Raw genomic sequence first — 17576 nt, forward strand, 5'->3', positions numbered from 1 at the left:
GATTATCAAGAGAAGGAAAATAACCACATCCTGGAACTCTGACAAATGTAACGAGATGTTAAAATAGGGTTCCTTTAGTCTCCAAATCTGCTGTGGCTCCAACAGCTAGGAACAAATCATAGGTGCCAACCACCTGTCCTGCACTGAATAGTGCTGGGCCAAGCTGGGCAGGCCTAGCAAAGGCGGTGGTCTGAAAGTCATTCTCGCAAACCCACCTGCTGGGGAAGGGGGTGCTTTGCCCTCTCTCAAACTAGATAAGGGGTTTCATGGAGCCACCAGAGGACTTGGAGTGCAAGAGGGATAGAACCAGAGGAAGCTGAGGTTAGATGAGGCCACATGGCAGAGGGGAGGGAAAGAGGACAGGGCTGCCTTGGTGTGGCAAAGGTGCTGCACAGGAGGGAGCCAGCCTGCAGTGATTTAAAATGTGTCCTAGATGCCTAGGGAGGTGACTGCAACTGAGGGTGGGCCATGGGCTGCTCGGGGCTGAGAGAGATCCTCATGTCGTCGGCTGGAGGGGAGCTGTGCTCCCTCCTGACCAAGGAAGCTGAGCCAGCTGGGAGATCCCAGGAACACCATGATGGATGGCTTCTGGGCAGTCACCTAAAAACACTCTAGTTTTCCCACCCCACCCCTCCAGGAGGTGACCCTCTTCTCCCCTAGCCCTACTCCTGCCACCCCACCCCCGGCCCCACTGGCATCCAGCCTGGAATAGCCCAAGCTGGAGTCGGAAATGAGCCTCACCTTTGGATGAAGTTCCATGTTTGCTTATCACACTAACATTTAAACTGCGTGCAGAGCTAAATTGAGGCTGGTCTTGTCACTGAGAACACCTGGAGGATTTTTGTTACCTGAAAGTGACCAGAAAGGTTATGGGACTCCCAGAGTTTTCATTCAGGGTTAGGAAAAGAAATAACAGCACAGGTTTAGAGGGAGAGTTGTGGGGGGGGGAGAAAAGTTGTCTGTTCTTGCACCGTATAAAGTTCTGAACAGGCAATAAAGTTATATATGTATCATCTCGTTTTAGATGCTTTCAAATAACCCCGTGAAGACAATAACAGCACCCCATGAGGGAAGCAGCTTTACGCCCAGTGAGCACCTCACTTGGTGTTTGACACGTAGCAGGTATTCAGTCTGACTGAGTGAAAAGCCACCCAACCACAGAATTGAGCACAGTTGCATTTTATAGGCATTCACCAAATATTTGGCCAAAGAAAAACTGATCAGCCGCCTGTCTCCTCTTGCCCCACCTCCAACAGTCTCCCCGTCTCCATCATACTTCTCATTCCCTCCAAGACTGTGGAATAGTTCCAGTGTGGGCGAGACCACGGGCCCAGCGAAATCCACACTTCCCCATCTTCCTGCCTAGCATTCCAACCTCCAGAAGTTCAGCTACTCACAAGTTGGCCTAACTAGAGATTACATTTCCCAGCCTCCTTTGCAGCTGGCTGTGGCCATGTGACCAACGGCAGGCCAATGGGATGTGAGTGGAAATGTCACATGCCAACATGCCACTTCCTGGTCGTGAGCTTAAGCAGAAGCTGCCTTCCCGCCACTTCCTCTTTTCCCGTTTCCTCCCTGGGAGTGGACGTGGGCTGGGGTGGTGAACCAGCTTCAGTTACTACCACTACCGGGGCAGCGGTTTTCAATCTTGTCTGGATGTTAGAATCACCTGGGAAAGGCTCTAAACAAGTCCTGATGCCAGGGCTCTACCCCTGGAGACTGTGACCTTGTTAGACTGGGTGTGGCCTGGGCATGGGGATCTTTCAAGTTTCCCCTGGGGACTCTGATGTCCAAACAGGAGGAGAATCACCATACCTGTGACGAGGGGATGGTGGAGCAACAAGATAAAAAGATATTGGTCCCTGGATATTTTCTCTTCCTTAAACTCCACTTGCCCTGGACTGCCCTTCTGCCTTTGGGCAATTATGTGACAGGGACAGAAGCTCCTTCATATTTGAAGGAGTCCTTCCTTCCGGGGTCTATTTATTACCACATGTCAGCTCGAATTTTACCTAATCCAACTAGTGGATCTGGACTCTTCTGCCATTAATGCTGGGATTCCTGTGGGTGGATTTCTCTTTAGGAACCTGGGGACTTAGGAGTGGCATCTCATAAACACTAGTATCCAGATCCAAGGTTGAGATTCTCCTTGTTTCTTGACACACTGGCTGGTAGTAAACTAACGGTGTGAATTGCTTCACCTTTAATCTCATTTTAGACCACTTTGCAAATAAAAGCATCAAATTAATCAGTCCACTCACCTTCTAGGAAAGACCCAGACTATTTTACTTACTTTCTGGGAGAAAGTTCCCTCATCCCTTGAGATGAGTGACTCTTTTGTGAGTGCACTGGAATAGATCCAGTAGAATCTAAAAAGAGCAACACTCTTTGAGTATTGAAACATCTGTGATTTCCCTGCAGGGATCAGCAAGTCCAGGTTTTGTGTGGGGAGCTGCCCACGTTACACCGTAATCGCCATTACAAGATGGCGCCGGCTGACACTGACAATCGGCAAAAACAAGTCTAGAGCGCATGTGCTGGGAATTTCCCCACCTCTAGTCTCTGCCTCTCCCGTGGCGTCATCTGGGCTGATGCACGACCGCCAGTCAGAGGGGGACACGTCCTAGGCGAGGGACAGTTTTCTATAAAAGGGAACGGGCTTCTGTACTTGGGGTCTCCGCCCCGATAAGCTTGTGCTCTGCCTCTCAAGACGCATTAAAGCTTTACTGCAGAAGGATCCTGTGTGTGCCGCGTCATTCTTGCTGGCGAGACGGTTGCGCGGGACAGTTTTGGCCATGCACCTACCCACATTCATATTCAGAAGTATGCAGAGAGATGCTTCAGTAACCCCAGTATTTATGGGCCAAATAAGATAAGTTGTCAGAGGTTAGAAGCAAGTCAGGGCCTCTTTTCTACGAATTGAATTCTGGTGAAATTGAGGGTTTAAAGGGAGTAGCACATTCAGTGGTTTGGCAAAACACTTGAATTGTTTTCTCCTTGGAGGACTTGCCATGTGACTTCTGATGATTGTGTTATTCACCAAGCAGCCCTCAACCCACTGTCCAACCCAGTTATGACCCCAGCTGGAGCCTTTGTTGTGAGGTTGTCACCCAGGAAAGGAACCAAACACTTAATTAAGGATTTTAACAGTCTTTATTAGCCGGCCGGTGACTGCCTCCCCTAGGTATTTTGGGAGAGCAGCAGCTAGCCTTGGTCTGGTGGAGTTTATAAAGGCAAAAACCACATCCCGTTGGCACACGGGTTTGTCCAGGTACACAAAGCAAGCTAGGTGGCTGGGTTACACAAGCTAAAAGTGAGCAATTGAAGCAATCAAGCATAAAAATTTTCATTGTGTATGATTCCTCTTCCCATGCAACAGTTCACTGTGTATGGTGCGTTTCTATGCAACGGTTTTTGTTTCTATGAGGTCAATGGTTTCTCGTGCAGAGGGGGTAGTCTGACAGTGAGAATGGAGCGGTGCCTTCCCAAGATGGTGTTGGTGTTGCTCAGGGTTCTCTGTTACACCTTTGGGGCAATACTTCAGGACTTGGGCAGGAAACAAAGACAAGGATATAACCTGTAACCTCTAGTGCAAGGTTTCTCATCAGTGTCACCACTAACACTTTGGACCAGTAATCCGTTAGGGGGTTCTGTGCATTGTATGATGTTTATCAGCATCCCTTGCTTTTACCCACTAGATGCCAGTAGCAACTCCTACCCATCACCCCAGTCTTGACAACTAAAAATGTCTCTTCACTGCGCATTGTCACCTGGGGGGCAAAACTGACCTGGTTGAGAGCCACTGCTCTAGATGAGTCTCATGAGGCAAGGAGTCCTACCCACAGCTACATCCCCAGGGCCTGCTTCAGTGCCTGGCACATAGTAGGGGCTCAATAAATACTTGTTGAATGAGTAACTGGAAGATGAGGTGGGATGGGTGCACCGAGGCCCAAACCTCCAGAAATGCCCGCTGGCCTGGGGCAGCGGATGTGAAAATGAGCTGCTACTATATGGAGCACATGGATGGATGGTCTGGCTGCTGCAGCTCGAGACCCACATGCACGTCCTGCAGGGGCTGGGCTTCCCATGGGAGCTCCCAGCCAATGACTGTGCACGGTGGGGGTACCATTGTAGGATTATTCCCAGGATGACTCCTCGGATAGTGACTTTGGCTCAAGGATGCCCCAGTGGTCTGGCCAAAACTGTCTTGGAACTGCACTGCCATCTGAGACTCTCTCTGCCCACTTCTCCTTCCCCAGAGGCCAGACCTGCACCACAGTCGGAAGCCACCCCAAACTTCTCCAGCTCTGGTCCTTTACCTTCCACAGGTGTTTCCCCCAACAAATCCCGTCTTGGCATCTACTTCTTGGAGGATCTGAAGCAACACGCCTGGCATTCTAGGGGCGTGCCTTTCCCCAGTCCTCCCCCCATTTCTGTGAGACGCCACATGCCCCCTCACCCCCCCACCCCCACTCCCCAGGGAGCCCATGGGTGAAAGTATCCTGAGCAAACCAATTTAGACAGGGAGGGAGCTCTTGGAAGTAACTCAATGTCCCTTTGTGCAGAAAACTGAAGAAGACATGAGTGTAACTCATCAATAATAGCTCCTAAATAACTAATAAAACCACACACACTAACATTCCAATCCCAGAAACTCACAAGTTCACCTTTTATTGGTTTTAAGGCAGCAAGGAAAGTCTTCTGGTCCACATGCCTTTCTTCTGCCCAAGGGAGGCAAAATCAGGAGGAAGGTTAAGAGTTGGCCACTGGGGGCAGGCCAGAGCATTCTTCCCCGTGATGCACCCGCCTGTTCTCTCCGACCCTCAACGGCATCCAATCAACGCACTTCGGTTTGACAGCAAGTGTCTCCTGTGGCCCCATCCAGCGGCGTCTGCTGGGAGCACCTTCCTGGTCTGTGTCCCGGCTCAGCCTGCTTTCCCCTCGGCCAGGCTCTCCCAGGGGCAGATGACCTCCTTTTCTATGGCCCGGTCACCCGACTCTTCAGTCTCAGTGTCCTCCAAATCCATCAGGCAGGTCCCGCTCTCCGTGGGCACGTCCATTTTGATCTGGAAAAAGCTTCAGGTGCAAGAAGAAAGCAAGTAATGTAGGGGCAGGAGGGACAACAAATCCCCCAATTATCCTGACATCCCGGGAGAAGATGAACACACCGTGTGCATAGACCAGAAGTCTGTGGGCAGCGATTGGCTGGGTAGATAGCTTTTATTAGGGATTCATATTTTCCTGCAGAATTAAAGATAATTCTGAAGATGATTTATTTTTATTTTTGAGGGGCTTGAATATTTATGGTTTTGATGAATTCAGGATGTCCCTGTAGGGCATACCAGTATTTCATCCTCAACCCCTCTAAACTGCCTTCTGAGGAAGTGGTGGCTTCTGAGAAGAGAGCCTTTTGAAAGGCCCCCAGCCCATGTGTGAAGTGTGACAGAGGCCACAAAGCTAGAACATTCCCTCAGCAGGGCCAGTTGGGAAAAATCAATAGACATGCTCACATTGGGTCCTGACCCCTCTCCCAAGGCAGAGTCACCCCCTCTCCCCGTCCCCCTGAGCAGGTGACACAGGAGGAGGGGTAACCTGTGCTTCTGGCTGTCCCCCAGGCACACTGTGCAGCAGGACCCATGCTCCTTGGGTATTCGTGGCAACGTAAGATCTCTACATGGTGTTTCCTTCTCCAAGTCCAGGCAGGGCCAAACACAGGAGCATGTTGGTTGGTGTGGGGAGTGCCCCTGATCCTCTCCCCCAAAACGCAATAAGGGCAGGGGCTGATTCTCTGTTTTGCATTGTCTGCAACTTTTCTTTGTGCCACTGGTCCAGACATTATGAAACACTCCTCAGAGCCTCAGTTTTGCATCCGGTGGACTGCCTTGGGACACTTGGGGGTCTCAGAGATCAGTCTTGCAGGACCACCCAAAATGGAGTTTAGAGGGGCCACTGCTCAGGCAGAAGCTGGGCACTTTTGTGTTCACAGAAACAACTGCCAGAACAAGGCTCCCCATGAGCTGCTCTAAGAGACCATGCAGGTGGATGCAGGAGCTGGGTGGGCAGGTTTCCTTGGGGGGGGCGGGAGCCAAAGGCACCTAGGGCAGGGAGGGGGCATGGGAGCTCCTAGAACCATGCCCTGGGCATGTCACCACCTGTGGTTCCCTCTGCTGCCACCGATCTTTCCTGCCCTTGACAAACACAGTGGGTTTATTAGACTAATGTTCTCAGGATGGAAAGGGTGGGTGGTCTAGCTTAGAACGGAAAAAAAAGAAAAAGAAAAAGAAAAAGAAGACACCTATTTCTTCTCTGTCTCAGGACAAAAAGGGAGAACTAACTGATTTTCTGGAGACTTTCTGGGGGCCAAGGGATTTGAACGGCCCGTCGGTGGTATCTGCTCTCCAGGGTCCTCCTGGTCAGGCACTGCAGCCCCAGCCCTAGGCCACGCTCAGGCGCAGAGCCTCTGTGCACACCCGCAGCCACACACGCGTGCACAGCAGTCCCCTCGGTTCTTACTTTGCTACTTTCTTGGATTTCAGCCGTGGCAGCTGCTGGCCCACATCCGCCAGGGGCTGCACCTTCCCGTGGGACACAGGGGGGCACTTGGGTGAGAGCGTGGCAAAGACCGGCGAGGCTAGACAGCCCCGTCTCAGAAACCTGCTGAAGGACAGGGCCGTGCGGGCCTTGGGAGGGGCCCCGGGCTGGCTGCGGGGGCGGAGGCAGTCGCTGGAGGTGTCGTTGCTCTCGGCGACCGAGGGCCCGCGCTGGGCACTGGACTCGCTCGCCTCCCCCTTCTGCTCCAAGCCCGAGGCGCTGTCCAAGGCCGCTCTAATGGGTGAGGGGCAGACGGCGCTGCTGGGCCGGCGGATGAAGCGGCCGGGCGAGGGGAAGGGCCTCCTGGGGGACCGGCAGGAGGAGGAGAAAGGGCTGGAAGGAGAGGGGGGCACGCAGGTCCCGGCGTACACGGTCAGGTGGGGGCTCGGAGCCAAGTGCTGGCCCTGCTGTAGAGACAGAGAGGAGAGAGGTCAGGGGTGAGTAGTGGCCCCTGACAACAGGCCCCCAGGCTGCCCACCCTCTGCTGACTTAGCCCCCTCCCGATGGCGAGAGTGCAGGCCCAGGATGGCTGCCTCCTGGGGAGCAGGGAAGGCTGCTCAAGGCCATCTGTGACAACGGCACAGCCACACAGAGGCCTCCTGCCCAGGGGCTGCCTCTCCCTGAGCCTTGGCCACAGTCCCCAGGGTAAGGCAGTTGCATCCCGGGGCACAAACTGATCTTCCTCCAGGCCCATGGTGCTGGAGTGTGGCCAGGGTGAATTTGTGATCACCCCTCAACTGCAGTCCCACATGAGCAATGCTTAGCACCCGCCATATCCCATGTCACCCCTTCTCCATCCTTGGTCCCCAACCTCAGGTCTGGAGGCATTTGAACATGTTTAATAAGCAGTGAAGGTGGCAGAAATGCCAGCTCATGCCTCGCTGACTGCTCCTGGCCTGAGACCTCGCCTTGTGCTGAGCCCAGCCAGTGTCCACGCTGACAGCACCTGTGGCTGGTCTAGCCCCAGTGCCTCCCCAGGCCTCCCCTCACGCAGGGCAGAGATGGCTGGGAAGAAAGGCTGAGCATGGAACCTGGACTTGCCAGGGAGAAGGAAACGGAATAAAATGACAAGGAGGTTGGGTACTCAGTGGAGAAAAAGAAAGTATTTCGACCCCCCTCCACCCCCAGGCCACCCTGGCCCCAGTGCCCTAGAGCATTTGGGCAGACGGGTGAATGTGGCCTGTCTTCAGTCCAAGGGACCTGAAGAGCTCTGTCCAAGCTGACAGAAGGGAATTAACATGGGGATTTTCAGTGGGGCTCTTCCCTTCACAGAACACATGGACCAATGGCCTGCCACGGCCACGGCCACATCAAAGCCCGGTGTGAACAGAGCTGGAGGACATGCTGGTCCTGGGGGACAGCTGGACCAGCACCACCTCCAAGAGAGAATTGGAAAAGACTTCCAGGAAGAACAAACCCTCTTTGAAACCGTCACAGCTACACAAATGTCCTGCTCAGAAGGACCTGCCTGTCCCAGGACCCAGGCACCACCCTGGGGCTGAGGGAGGCAGCCATGGGCACTGGGTTGGGGGCTTCTTGTCTCTGCAGAGTGTGGCCTGGTTTCCAGGTCACCTGAGTGGGCCGGTCCCAACCTGGAGAGGGAAGGGCAGGCTCACCTAAGAATAGCTTCTGGTGGCAGAGAAAGGCCAGGGGGCCACAGAGGCTGGGCCGGGGTGGGGGTGAGGGGGTGGTCTCCATTCTCTCCCACCAGCTCCTTGAAGTTCAAACAAAATTCTGTTCTGAAACAGCAGCTCAGAGCCTCTGACTCTGCCCCACTGCCCAGATGCCCACAAGCCGGCAAATCAGAGCCTAAGCCTGGGCCAGGGGCTGTTGGGTTGTTATATTAATAACAATGATTATGTTAATTCACGGTGAGAACCCAGTGAACCAGAGGCCCTGAGCCAAGACCTTCACTCAACAATCATGGGTTATTGCACTTACTGCAAAGATCCACTAGGGGGAGCAACTGTCATTGTCCCCATTTTACAGATGAGGAACCAATGCTTCCAGAAGCCAACCCACTCCCTCGGGGACACCCCACTGGGAATGGTGGGGCAGGCTCTGACACCAGGGTTGCTGACCCCAGAGTCTGTGTGGGTAACCACTAGCTGGGTGTCTTAGTGTGGCCTGCAGATCAACCGTGGCAGAACCATCCAGGATGCTGGTCACAAACGCAGATCCTGCCCCACCCCTGACCCACGAACAGAGACGCTCATGGGGGTGCATTTTCTAGCCGACAGCCGAGGTTATTCTGCCCAGTAAGCTTGAGGAGACCTGCACTAAGCTTCTAACCGCTTCCCTTCTGTAGAAACATGCGTCTCCACTTAGGACGTGGTCTGCAAAGAATAATAATAACAATTCGTAGGGGGAGCTGGGCCCCGTTTAAGTGTTTAGGAAACGACTGTTAGGTGACAGAGTAGGGCCAAATAATTTAAGTGTCTACTACATCCCAGGTACTCTGCTAACCTATAACCATCCCATTTTAGAGAACAGAAAATCGAGGTCTGGAGGGTCATTACCCTCTCCAGGCTCTCACGACTGGTCAGTGACTGCGGCATGCAGAATTCTGAGATGACCCCAGGACTCCCACCCCTGCCCTTGAGTGTGGGTATGAACTGTAAATGTCATGGGGTAGTCACTCCAGCCGTCAAGCTGTGTGATAAGGCGCAGTGGACTTTTGAAAAGGGAGAGTATCCAGGTGAACTTGACCTCACCACTCGAGCCCTTTGAATCTGAGTCTAGAGGCCAGAGGCAGAAGTCAGAGAGATTCGAAGCTTGACAGGCAGGTCGGAGAGACTCGGCAAAGGGAAAAATTCTCCTTTGCTGGCTTCGAAGGTGGAGGTGACCGTGTGGCAAGGAATGAGGGCAGTTTGTGGGAGCTGAGAGCTGTCCCCAGCTGACAGCCAGCGAGATAATGGAGCCCTTGCTCCTACTACTAGAGCTGAATCCTGCCAACAACCGGAAGGGTATGCAAGCGGATTCTTTCCAGAGCCTTCAGATGAGAGCCCAGGTAGCCTGGCAGACACTCTAAGCGTGAGCCCCAGAGCAGAGGACCATGGTTTGTGTCTCCCCCAAATGCATATGCTGAAGTCCTCATCCCCAAAGTGATGGTATGAGGGGGTGGGACCTTTGGGGGGGTCATTAGGCCAGGAGGCGGTGCCCTCATGGGTGGGATTCCTGCCCTTACGAAACAAACCACAGAGAGCTAATGTGGCCCTTCCACCATATGCGGACACAGCAATAAGGTGCCATCTATGAGCCAGAGAGCAGGCCCTCACCAGACACCGAATCTGCTGGCACCTCCATCATGCACTTCCCAGCCTTCAGAACTCTGAAAAATTTCTGTTGGTTACAAGCCCCACAGTCTATGGTATTTTATTATATCAGCCTCAATAAACTAAGACACCAGCTGAGTCTCACTTGGACAATGTGAGCTAATGAATAGTGGTTGCCCATGGCCCTTGTTAGGTAACAATAGGAAACTAAAGTATTGACTATGTGAAGATCTGAGCCCAGGTCTGGGTGACCCAAAGCCCCTGCTGTGCCTACTGGCCCATAGTGCCATTCTGTTGCCTATGGGTTGTGGATAAGACTTGGGAGCTTGGAGAGTGGGCTCAAAAGACCAAAAGTAAGAAATAGGCTTTGTTGAGAGAAAGAGAGGTATCCCTGGGAACCTCTGGGCTCATTAACTTGAATCCCACCTCCACAGAATTTGTGATAGCCTCCAGTTATAACCCCACTTCACAGATAAGAAAACTGAGGCTCATGGAGATGATGTGATCACACAGCTTATGACTGGACTAGCCTCTCCATATGCCCTCCCCTGATTCTGTGCCCCTTCACAGCCTCCTACCTCTCTCTGCTCCTCTCCTCCCCTAGGACAGATGACAAGACAGGTAAGGCAGGTATCCTACGCCACTTACCTGGCCTGAGATGGTCCTTTCTTCTGAGCAAATGGCTATTAGCCCACTTGGTCCTGGACACTCTGAGCAGGATGCCTTTTCTCTCCCTCCCACCAGGGAACCATGAATCCCTGCCCTGGCCACCCCCACGGAGGCCTGGGTCTTGTGCCTGGAGACCCAGCCCCTCCAACCCTTGCCCCACCGGCCACTGGTGTGAGGCAGCAAAGCAGTGGCATGCAAGACACACAGCAAAGAAATGTGACACGACAGAGACACAGTGAAGGAGGGCATGGTTTGGTTTTGTTGTCTGCTGCTTTTTTATTGTGCAAGGGAGCCAGGATGGGAGAAAGATGCATGAAATGGAGCAGGTACATGAACATGACACACGGTCACAAGCTTTTCAATGGAAGGCAAAGCAGACGCTGCAGAGAGATGCGATTCATTGTCCTCAGAAACTGGCTGAGAATTTGAGGGAAATCTTGTGGCCACCTGGACTTCCCCTTCTCAGGGGCAGGAAGGTGAGCAGTGGGCCACATTCAAGGTCAGCATGCAGTGTACTCAGTCCCCCCTCCCAAACCCTCCCCAATCTCCCCTTCCCCACTGCCCCCAAAAGCAAATGAGCAAAGTTGGCCCCATGTGGAAAAATTTGCATGGGTGAACATGTCATTTCTCCTACCAGTCATCTCATTTGACACAGTCCAGTACAAGACCTTCCCCATTAGAATTGACCCTTACTTCAGCCATGACACTCGGGACCACAGGACTGACTGGTCCCTACACTGGTAGTCCTCTCCTCAGAGCTACAGAGGACATATCCACTCCTCCCCCTCTGCTTCCCCTCAAAAATACCTAATGTTCCCTGGAGAGCTGGGAGGGCCACACTGCAAAATTCTGAGGGAGCAGAGAGGTGAGATGGTTTGGGAAAACAATGTTTCAAACAACCCCCAGGAACTGCCTTAAGTAATAAAGAATAATAAATTGCTGCACTGGACAACACTGACAGATTCAGGAAAGTACAAGCCTGCTCTAAGACCATGAGGCTACTAGGGATGGTGATGAGGAGCGTGACAGTGATGGTGGTGGTGCTGATGGTGATGGTGGTAGTGATGGCGATAATGACAGTGATGACGGTGATGATGGTGATGGTGATGATGACGGTGATGGTGATGATGACGGTGATGGTTATGATGGTGATGGTGATAATGATGGTGATGACGGTGATGGTGATGATGATAGTGATGATGGTGATGATTGTGATGATGGTGATGATAGTGATGACAGTGATGATGATGGTGATGGTGGTGGTGATGATGATGGTGATAATGATAGTGATGATGATGGTGATGGTGATGGTGATGGTGGTGGTGATGATGATGGTGATAATGATAGTGATGACGGTGATGATGTTGGTGGTGGTGATGATGGTGATGATGATAGTGATGATGGTGATGGTGATGATGGTGGTGGTGGTGGTGATGGTGGTGATGGTGATGGTGGTGATGTTGGTGATGGTGGTGATGGTGGTGGTGGTGATGGTGGTGATGATGATGGTGGTGATGGTGGTGGTGGTGATGGTGGTGGTGGTGGTGGTGGTGATGGTGGTGGTGGTGATGGTGGTGATGGTGGTGGTGGTGATGGTGATGGTGATGGTAATGATGGTGGTGATGGTGGTGGTGGTGGTGGTGGTGAAGGTGAAAGTGATGAGAGTGGTGATGGTGAAAGTGTTAATGATGATGGTGATGATCGTAGTGACGGTGAGGATGACGGTGGTAATGTTGATGGTAATGGTGAGGATGATGGTGGTGGTGGCGATGGTGAGATCATAGTGGTGGTGGTGATGATAACAGCAGCTAGCATTTATCAAGCACTTATAATAAGCAGGCATGGTCCTAAGTACTTTTCTTGTATTTTCTTGTCCCTGGCCCTTGTGCTTTCACTTCATACTCACAATGAAAGCAGTCTTTTCTCTAAAAGTCAAGCTGGAAGATGGAATTCTACAAAGGAAATCCTGGTACCACATAAAATAACTTATATTCTACCATAAGATATACACCCCATGGGTAAAGAGGCTTGTTGCGTTGTTTCAAATATGGCATTAAGGTGGTGTCTAAGTATATGGCATGACAGAGACTATTGTCACGTTTCAACTATATCAATAATATTGTACAAACAAATACTATTTTTGATGCTATTTGAGATTGAAATGGGCCCTACCGTTAGGTTTGATGCTCAGGAACAAAGTTAGCAGGAGCAGCTGCCACCTGCTGGAGCTGTAGCAGCAACTGCAGATGCTTTGGCAAGACCTCAGAACTGGGTAGGGACCTGTGGTCCCTTCACTACCAAACATGAGAGCTGATGCCTCGAGTTAACATAATAGTGAAGCCACACAAATATATAAAGTCCTAAATCCCTAGAAGCTGAATAGAGTTTTCCAGCATGGATGGTCCAGATTGACCATTGGTCATGATCACGTACCCCACTAACTGCCCCAGGGTCTCCCTTCTTTGGCGTCTCCTGATCTCCCCAAGTCTCCAACCACTCCCAAGTCTCTACCCTGCCCTCCCAAATCATCATGTGGCTTTCCTATAGTACAGATGGCCACACTCCTGTTTAATTGTCTTTCCTATAGGTGCTGCAAGGTGTCTCTCTTGTGCCTTGGTGATCCCCACCACCTGGAGGAGGCTGGGCATGTAACAGGTGCTGAATATCTCTGTTGAATGTTAAGTGGTTGTGACAGATAGAAGAAAACTGGTGCTGGGGCCTGACCGCTATATTGACAGAACCTGGAACTCTGGATCCCAGTCTTGGCAGATTACCAGAGGCAAGAGAGAGCAAGAAAGAAAAAGAGAGAAAACGAGAGAAGAGGGGAGAAAGAAGGGGAAAGGGAGGTAGAGAGAGAGGGAGATTTCTGGGCACCCACCTTGAGCCAGACGCTCTCTCCACTTGCAACAACTCTCCAAGAGAAGTTACAGCTTCAGAGAAGTTGAAGGTCAAAGCCACACAGCTAGTAAATACCAAAACCAGGTCTGCCTGACTCCAAAGTCCACACTCCTCATACCATTCAAGCCTGGCTTTAGAAAAAAAAATCTATTTTCATACCATCTAGTTTCAAGAATTTAAAATCCAGGAACCACAATACAGAGATTTATTCACTCAGTGATGTTTAAGGGCCAACCCTGTGCTGGTCTGATTGGGAGTTAATAGCAAGAGGGTTTCTTAAAGTTCAGTATCAAAAGTAGTTAAAGGGTTCTGGGAACCAACCCTTCTGTCGTTCCTGTGGACATTCCACAGCATTAATACACTGACAAAGTTGCTGGGAATTCCAAAGGTTTCCCTGAAATGCCACCTGGCTGACCAGGGAGATTCATGGAACGTAGGCCTCTGTATCCCACCTTCAAACACACAGAAGCTTCTGCATAAAGAAATGGAACACTTCTTCCTTCTCATAGCTTGACAGCCTTTCCGCTCACCTCTGTTTGGCTCAACATCATGTCATTGCTGCCTCACAATGACCGTCAAGGACTTTTTCTCTGCAGTCACGCTGTTTCTACACTCCGCCCCCCCATTCATCCCCCTGCCGTGCTCTTGGCAAATGCCTCAAATTCTATTTGGTCATGAAAATTGATTTCAGCCGAGTGCAGTCAGCTTTCCACCTTTCCATTTCAAAATCCCTCCACGCTGCAATATCAGAGAGTAAACTACTTCTCTCCACGACCAATCTGGACTTTGGCCTGATCCCCCAAAGATTTTTGCAGGCTTTCTCTTATCAATGATTCCTCATCTTACCTCCTCTATCTCCCCAGGATAATCCCCTCATTCAGCAAACACACCCTTCTCACCCCGTCCTTTAAAAACGCTTCCTCTCAATCCTCCATCTTCTAGGTCACCACTACATCTCTCCTTCACCCCAAACTTCTTGAAATGGTAGTCTACATTCACAGCCTACCCCCTTCACCTCCAACATATCCCCCTATATCTCATAAAATCTGGCTTCTACTCTCGCTATTCCACGGAAACCACCACTCAAATATCCCCAGGAACCTTCTAACTGCTAAATCCAGCGGCCTTTCTAGTCCACGACATACTCAACTTCTTGGTGAGTCAGGACAGGACGGTCTGTGCTGAAGTAACTCCAAACTCCAAAGGGCTATTGCTTGCTCACATGACGTCTAATGTGGGCCGAGAAGCCTCCCGTATGTCACGGCTGGGCTACGTGGAAGGAGGCGTAGATGCTGAGGTCCACAGTGGGGAATGGGTTGGAGGAGCAGCACGGGGCTCCTCACATCACAGTCCATTGGCCAGAACCAGTCACATGATCCCACATAACTGCAGGGGAAGCTGGGAAATGGGGAGGTGCACAGGAAGTGCTTAGCACCGTCTCCTTGGCCGTCCACTAGCATCCTCCCCGCATCTCCTCAGCGATGTGTTTGAACAGCTCTCCCACTCCATTCTTAACTCTTCTTTCTTCTCTTCCACCTTTAAGATGTGGCTTCTCCAAGATTCCCTCTCAGCCTTCTTTTCTCTCCCTGCCTACCCTGTCTCCCTTGAGTTGTCATCTACTCTCATGTCGTCAACAATCACTTCCGGGTGAATGAACCCATCTAAAATGACTCCCCTTCCATATTTCAGAATTACTCAAACTTCCTTTCTTTTTCTTCAGAGCACTTATTTATTATCTACTGTCTCTCTCTCTCCACTAAAATGTGAACACGGTGAATAGACTTGACTGTTTTATTCAGGTCTGCAACCCTCACACCTAGAACAGGAACGGTTTGGAAATAATCTGTCTCCGGAAGTACATTTTCAACCTCCTTTTCGAACCTGAGGGTGGGTGGAGGATCTAGGTCAAGAAGGACTTGAATGTTTTATTTCATGACAATAGAATTCCACAACCAATCTGTTTCTCTTTCTGTTCAATAGTTACCAGAAATCTCAGAACAAAATTTAATGTTAAGGAAAAAAGTAATATTCAGTTGTGATAACCCAGTCATCCAAAGTACACTGTGCATGGCCCTACTTTTAAAATTGGTTTTCAACCCCATAGTTTTAGAGGTCCCATCACATGGTATTATAATATTATAAGCTGCCTCAAATCATTTTTTGAAAGAAGGGAGACTCCAATTATTAGCCGCAGTTTTCGGCCTTCCACCTGGAAGATTCTATTCAATCTTTGCAGTCCAGTTACCCTGATGCCTCCAGATAGGACCCACCCCTTCCTTCTTGACGTCCTCCTTTCATTTTGTGGGTGACGCTGTGAGAGTCCTGACAGCCTCTCTGTCAGTGAGCTGTATAATATGTTTGTCTCTTGGTTAGGCTGGAGCTCCTTGAGGAGCCTTATAGCCTTACAGAGTCTGGTCCATAAGATCTCAGAAAATATTTATTACATGAATAGCATATAGGTTTTCATCAGAGACTTCCTGGTGCATCCCCTACCACCTCTACAAAATCCAGTCCTATTTTCCACAGTCCATATCTTTCTTCATGTCACCCCTATCTTTCAAGGCTCAAAATCAAAACTGGTCTTCTCCAGTTCCTTCTTGCACATCGCCCTGTTTTCTATCAGCTCCTCTTCATTCTGCCTCCAGCATCTCTCTTCTCTCTGAGCCCACCCCCCCCCCTTAATCCAGACCCTTCTCCTGATGGAGACAGAGCAACAGCCTCTTCACCCCCCTTCACTCCTCAATGCCTCACCTTCCAGGCTGCTGAAGCTCATCAGACATCTAGAGTACCAGCTGCATGCCCAGACCATGTCTAGCCCTGAGGGCACAAAAGCCAACAAGACACCGTCTCTCCTTTTGAGGAGTTTTACAGCCCAGTGGGAGAGAAATACACACAACCTGTTTCAATACAGTGTAGACAGAGAGGCATGAGCAGAGTGCAGGAGAGCCTGAGAAGGGCTATCTAACCCAGCCAGGGAGGAGGTGGGTGTGATACCTAAGGACTACGGTGCTGCTGGGCCACTTCCTACAGTACAACTTTGGTCTCAAAGACCAAGAGCCTTCACAGCTCCCACAGCCAAGAGAAGAGTCTGCATTCTAGCAGGTGGCCTTCCATGACACGACTTCAACCTGCCCTTCCGGCTTAGCTTCATGAACCCTGTGCTCGGGGCCACCAGACAGTCACTCAAGCTGTGGCCTGCTCAAGGTCACCTGGCTGAGAGGCCAGCTGGGGCTGGAATCCAGCCAGGTGCCGTAGGACTGTGTCTGTCTGGAGGGAGTACCTTTTCCTGACCTCACAAGCTCCGTATGGGCCAGTGGGGGCCCTGCCTCGGCTCCCCACACATGCCTGCAGTGCCCACTCCCCAGTCTCCAGCTGATGACACTCTACACTCCTTCAGCACCCACCTCCAACACCAAACATGTCTCATCCACAAAGCTTAAAGCTTTTCTTAATCCCCAGGCCCAACAACTCTCTCCCATCTCCAGGTTCCTCTCGTATCTTGCACACCACCCATCCTGACTCACATTCTGCCTTGTGTTACAGCCATATGTACCCATGCCCCTTTGCCAGCCCCTCAACTGCAGAGACCGCCTTATCCATTTTTGTATTTACCATAGCACTCCCCACTGGTTCTTTAAAATACATTTGGGGAACGCCATCTAGCAGTGAAGCCATTTATCATCTATCTGCCTGCAGATGGATACTATTGAGACACTTGTCCTCTCATTGATTTAATAAAGAACGATCACGTGCTTGGTTTGCATGCCTGTGTCTCATTAGATTGTGGGATCCTGTGTGTCTGACGATGAGTAGGTTTCCACCCGAATGTGGGGAGCCGCTAGTATGTGCCTGACACAGAGCACAGAGTAGTCTGTTGGAGAACGAGACACATGAAGATAAACCCACAGGGAGTGGGATGGCAGATAGCTGAGCCAAAGAGGAATAAGGCATAGTCTGTGCCCTGAAGAACTCCTGATGCATTCAATGCCACCTCCAGCCTTACCACCATTGTGCTAGGTGTGGAATCCCAGCTCCTTTAGAGTCACTAGAAGGGCGGCAAATATTCTCTGGTTTCATGCTTCTCAAACTTTCCCACCAAAGTAGGCCAAACAGCAGGAGAGTTGGATACACATGCTTCCCCAG

The 17576-nt window shown here is 51.0% G+C and overlaps 1 protein-coding gene across 1 annotated transcript in view; it reads right to left on the reverse strand.

Moving 5' to 3' along the window:
- Positions 1 to 4925: 4925 nt before the first annotated feature.
- Positions 4926 to 17576, reverse strand: part of RGS9 (regulator of G protein signaling 9) — a 67621-nt gene continuing 54970 nt past the window's right edge. The window contains exons 18-19 of the mRNA XM_063081075.1: positions 6514 to 6998; positions 4926 to 5076 (exon numbers count right to left, since the gene is read on the reverse strand). Of these exons, the coding sequence (XP_062937145.1) occupies positions 4926 to 5076; positions 6514 to 6998 (636 nt within the window). The remainder of the gene's footprint in view (positions 5077 to 6513; positions 6999 to 17576) is intronic.

This window comes from Cynocephalus volans, chromosome 16 (assembly GCF_027409185.1).
Source record: "Cynocephalus volans isolate mCynVol1 chromosome 16, mCynVol1.pri, whole genome shotgun sequence".
NCBI lineage: Eukaryota > Metazoa > Chordata > Mammalia > Dermoptera > Cynocephalidae > Cynocephalus > Cynocephalus volans.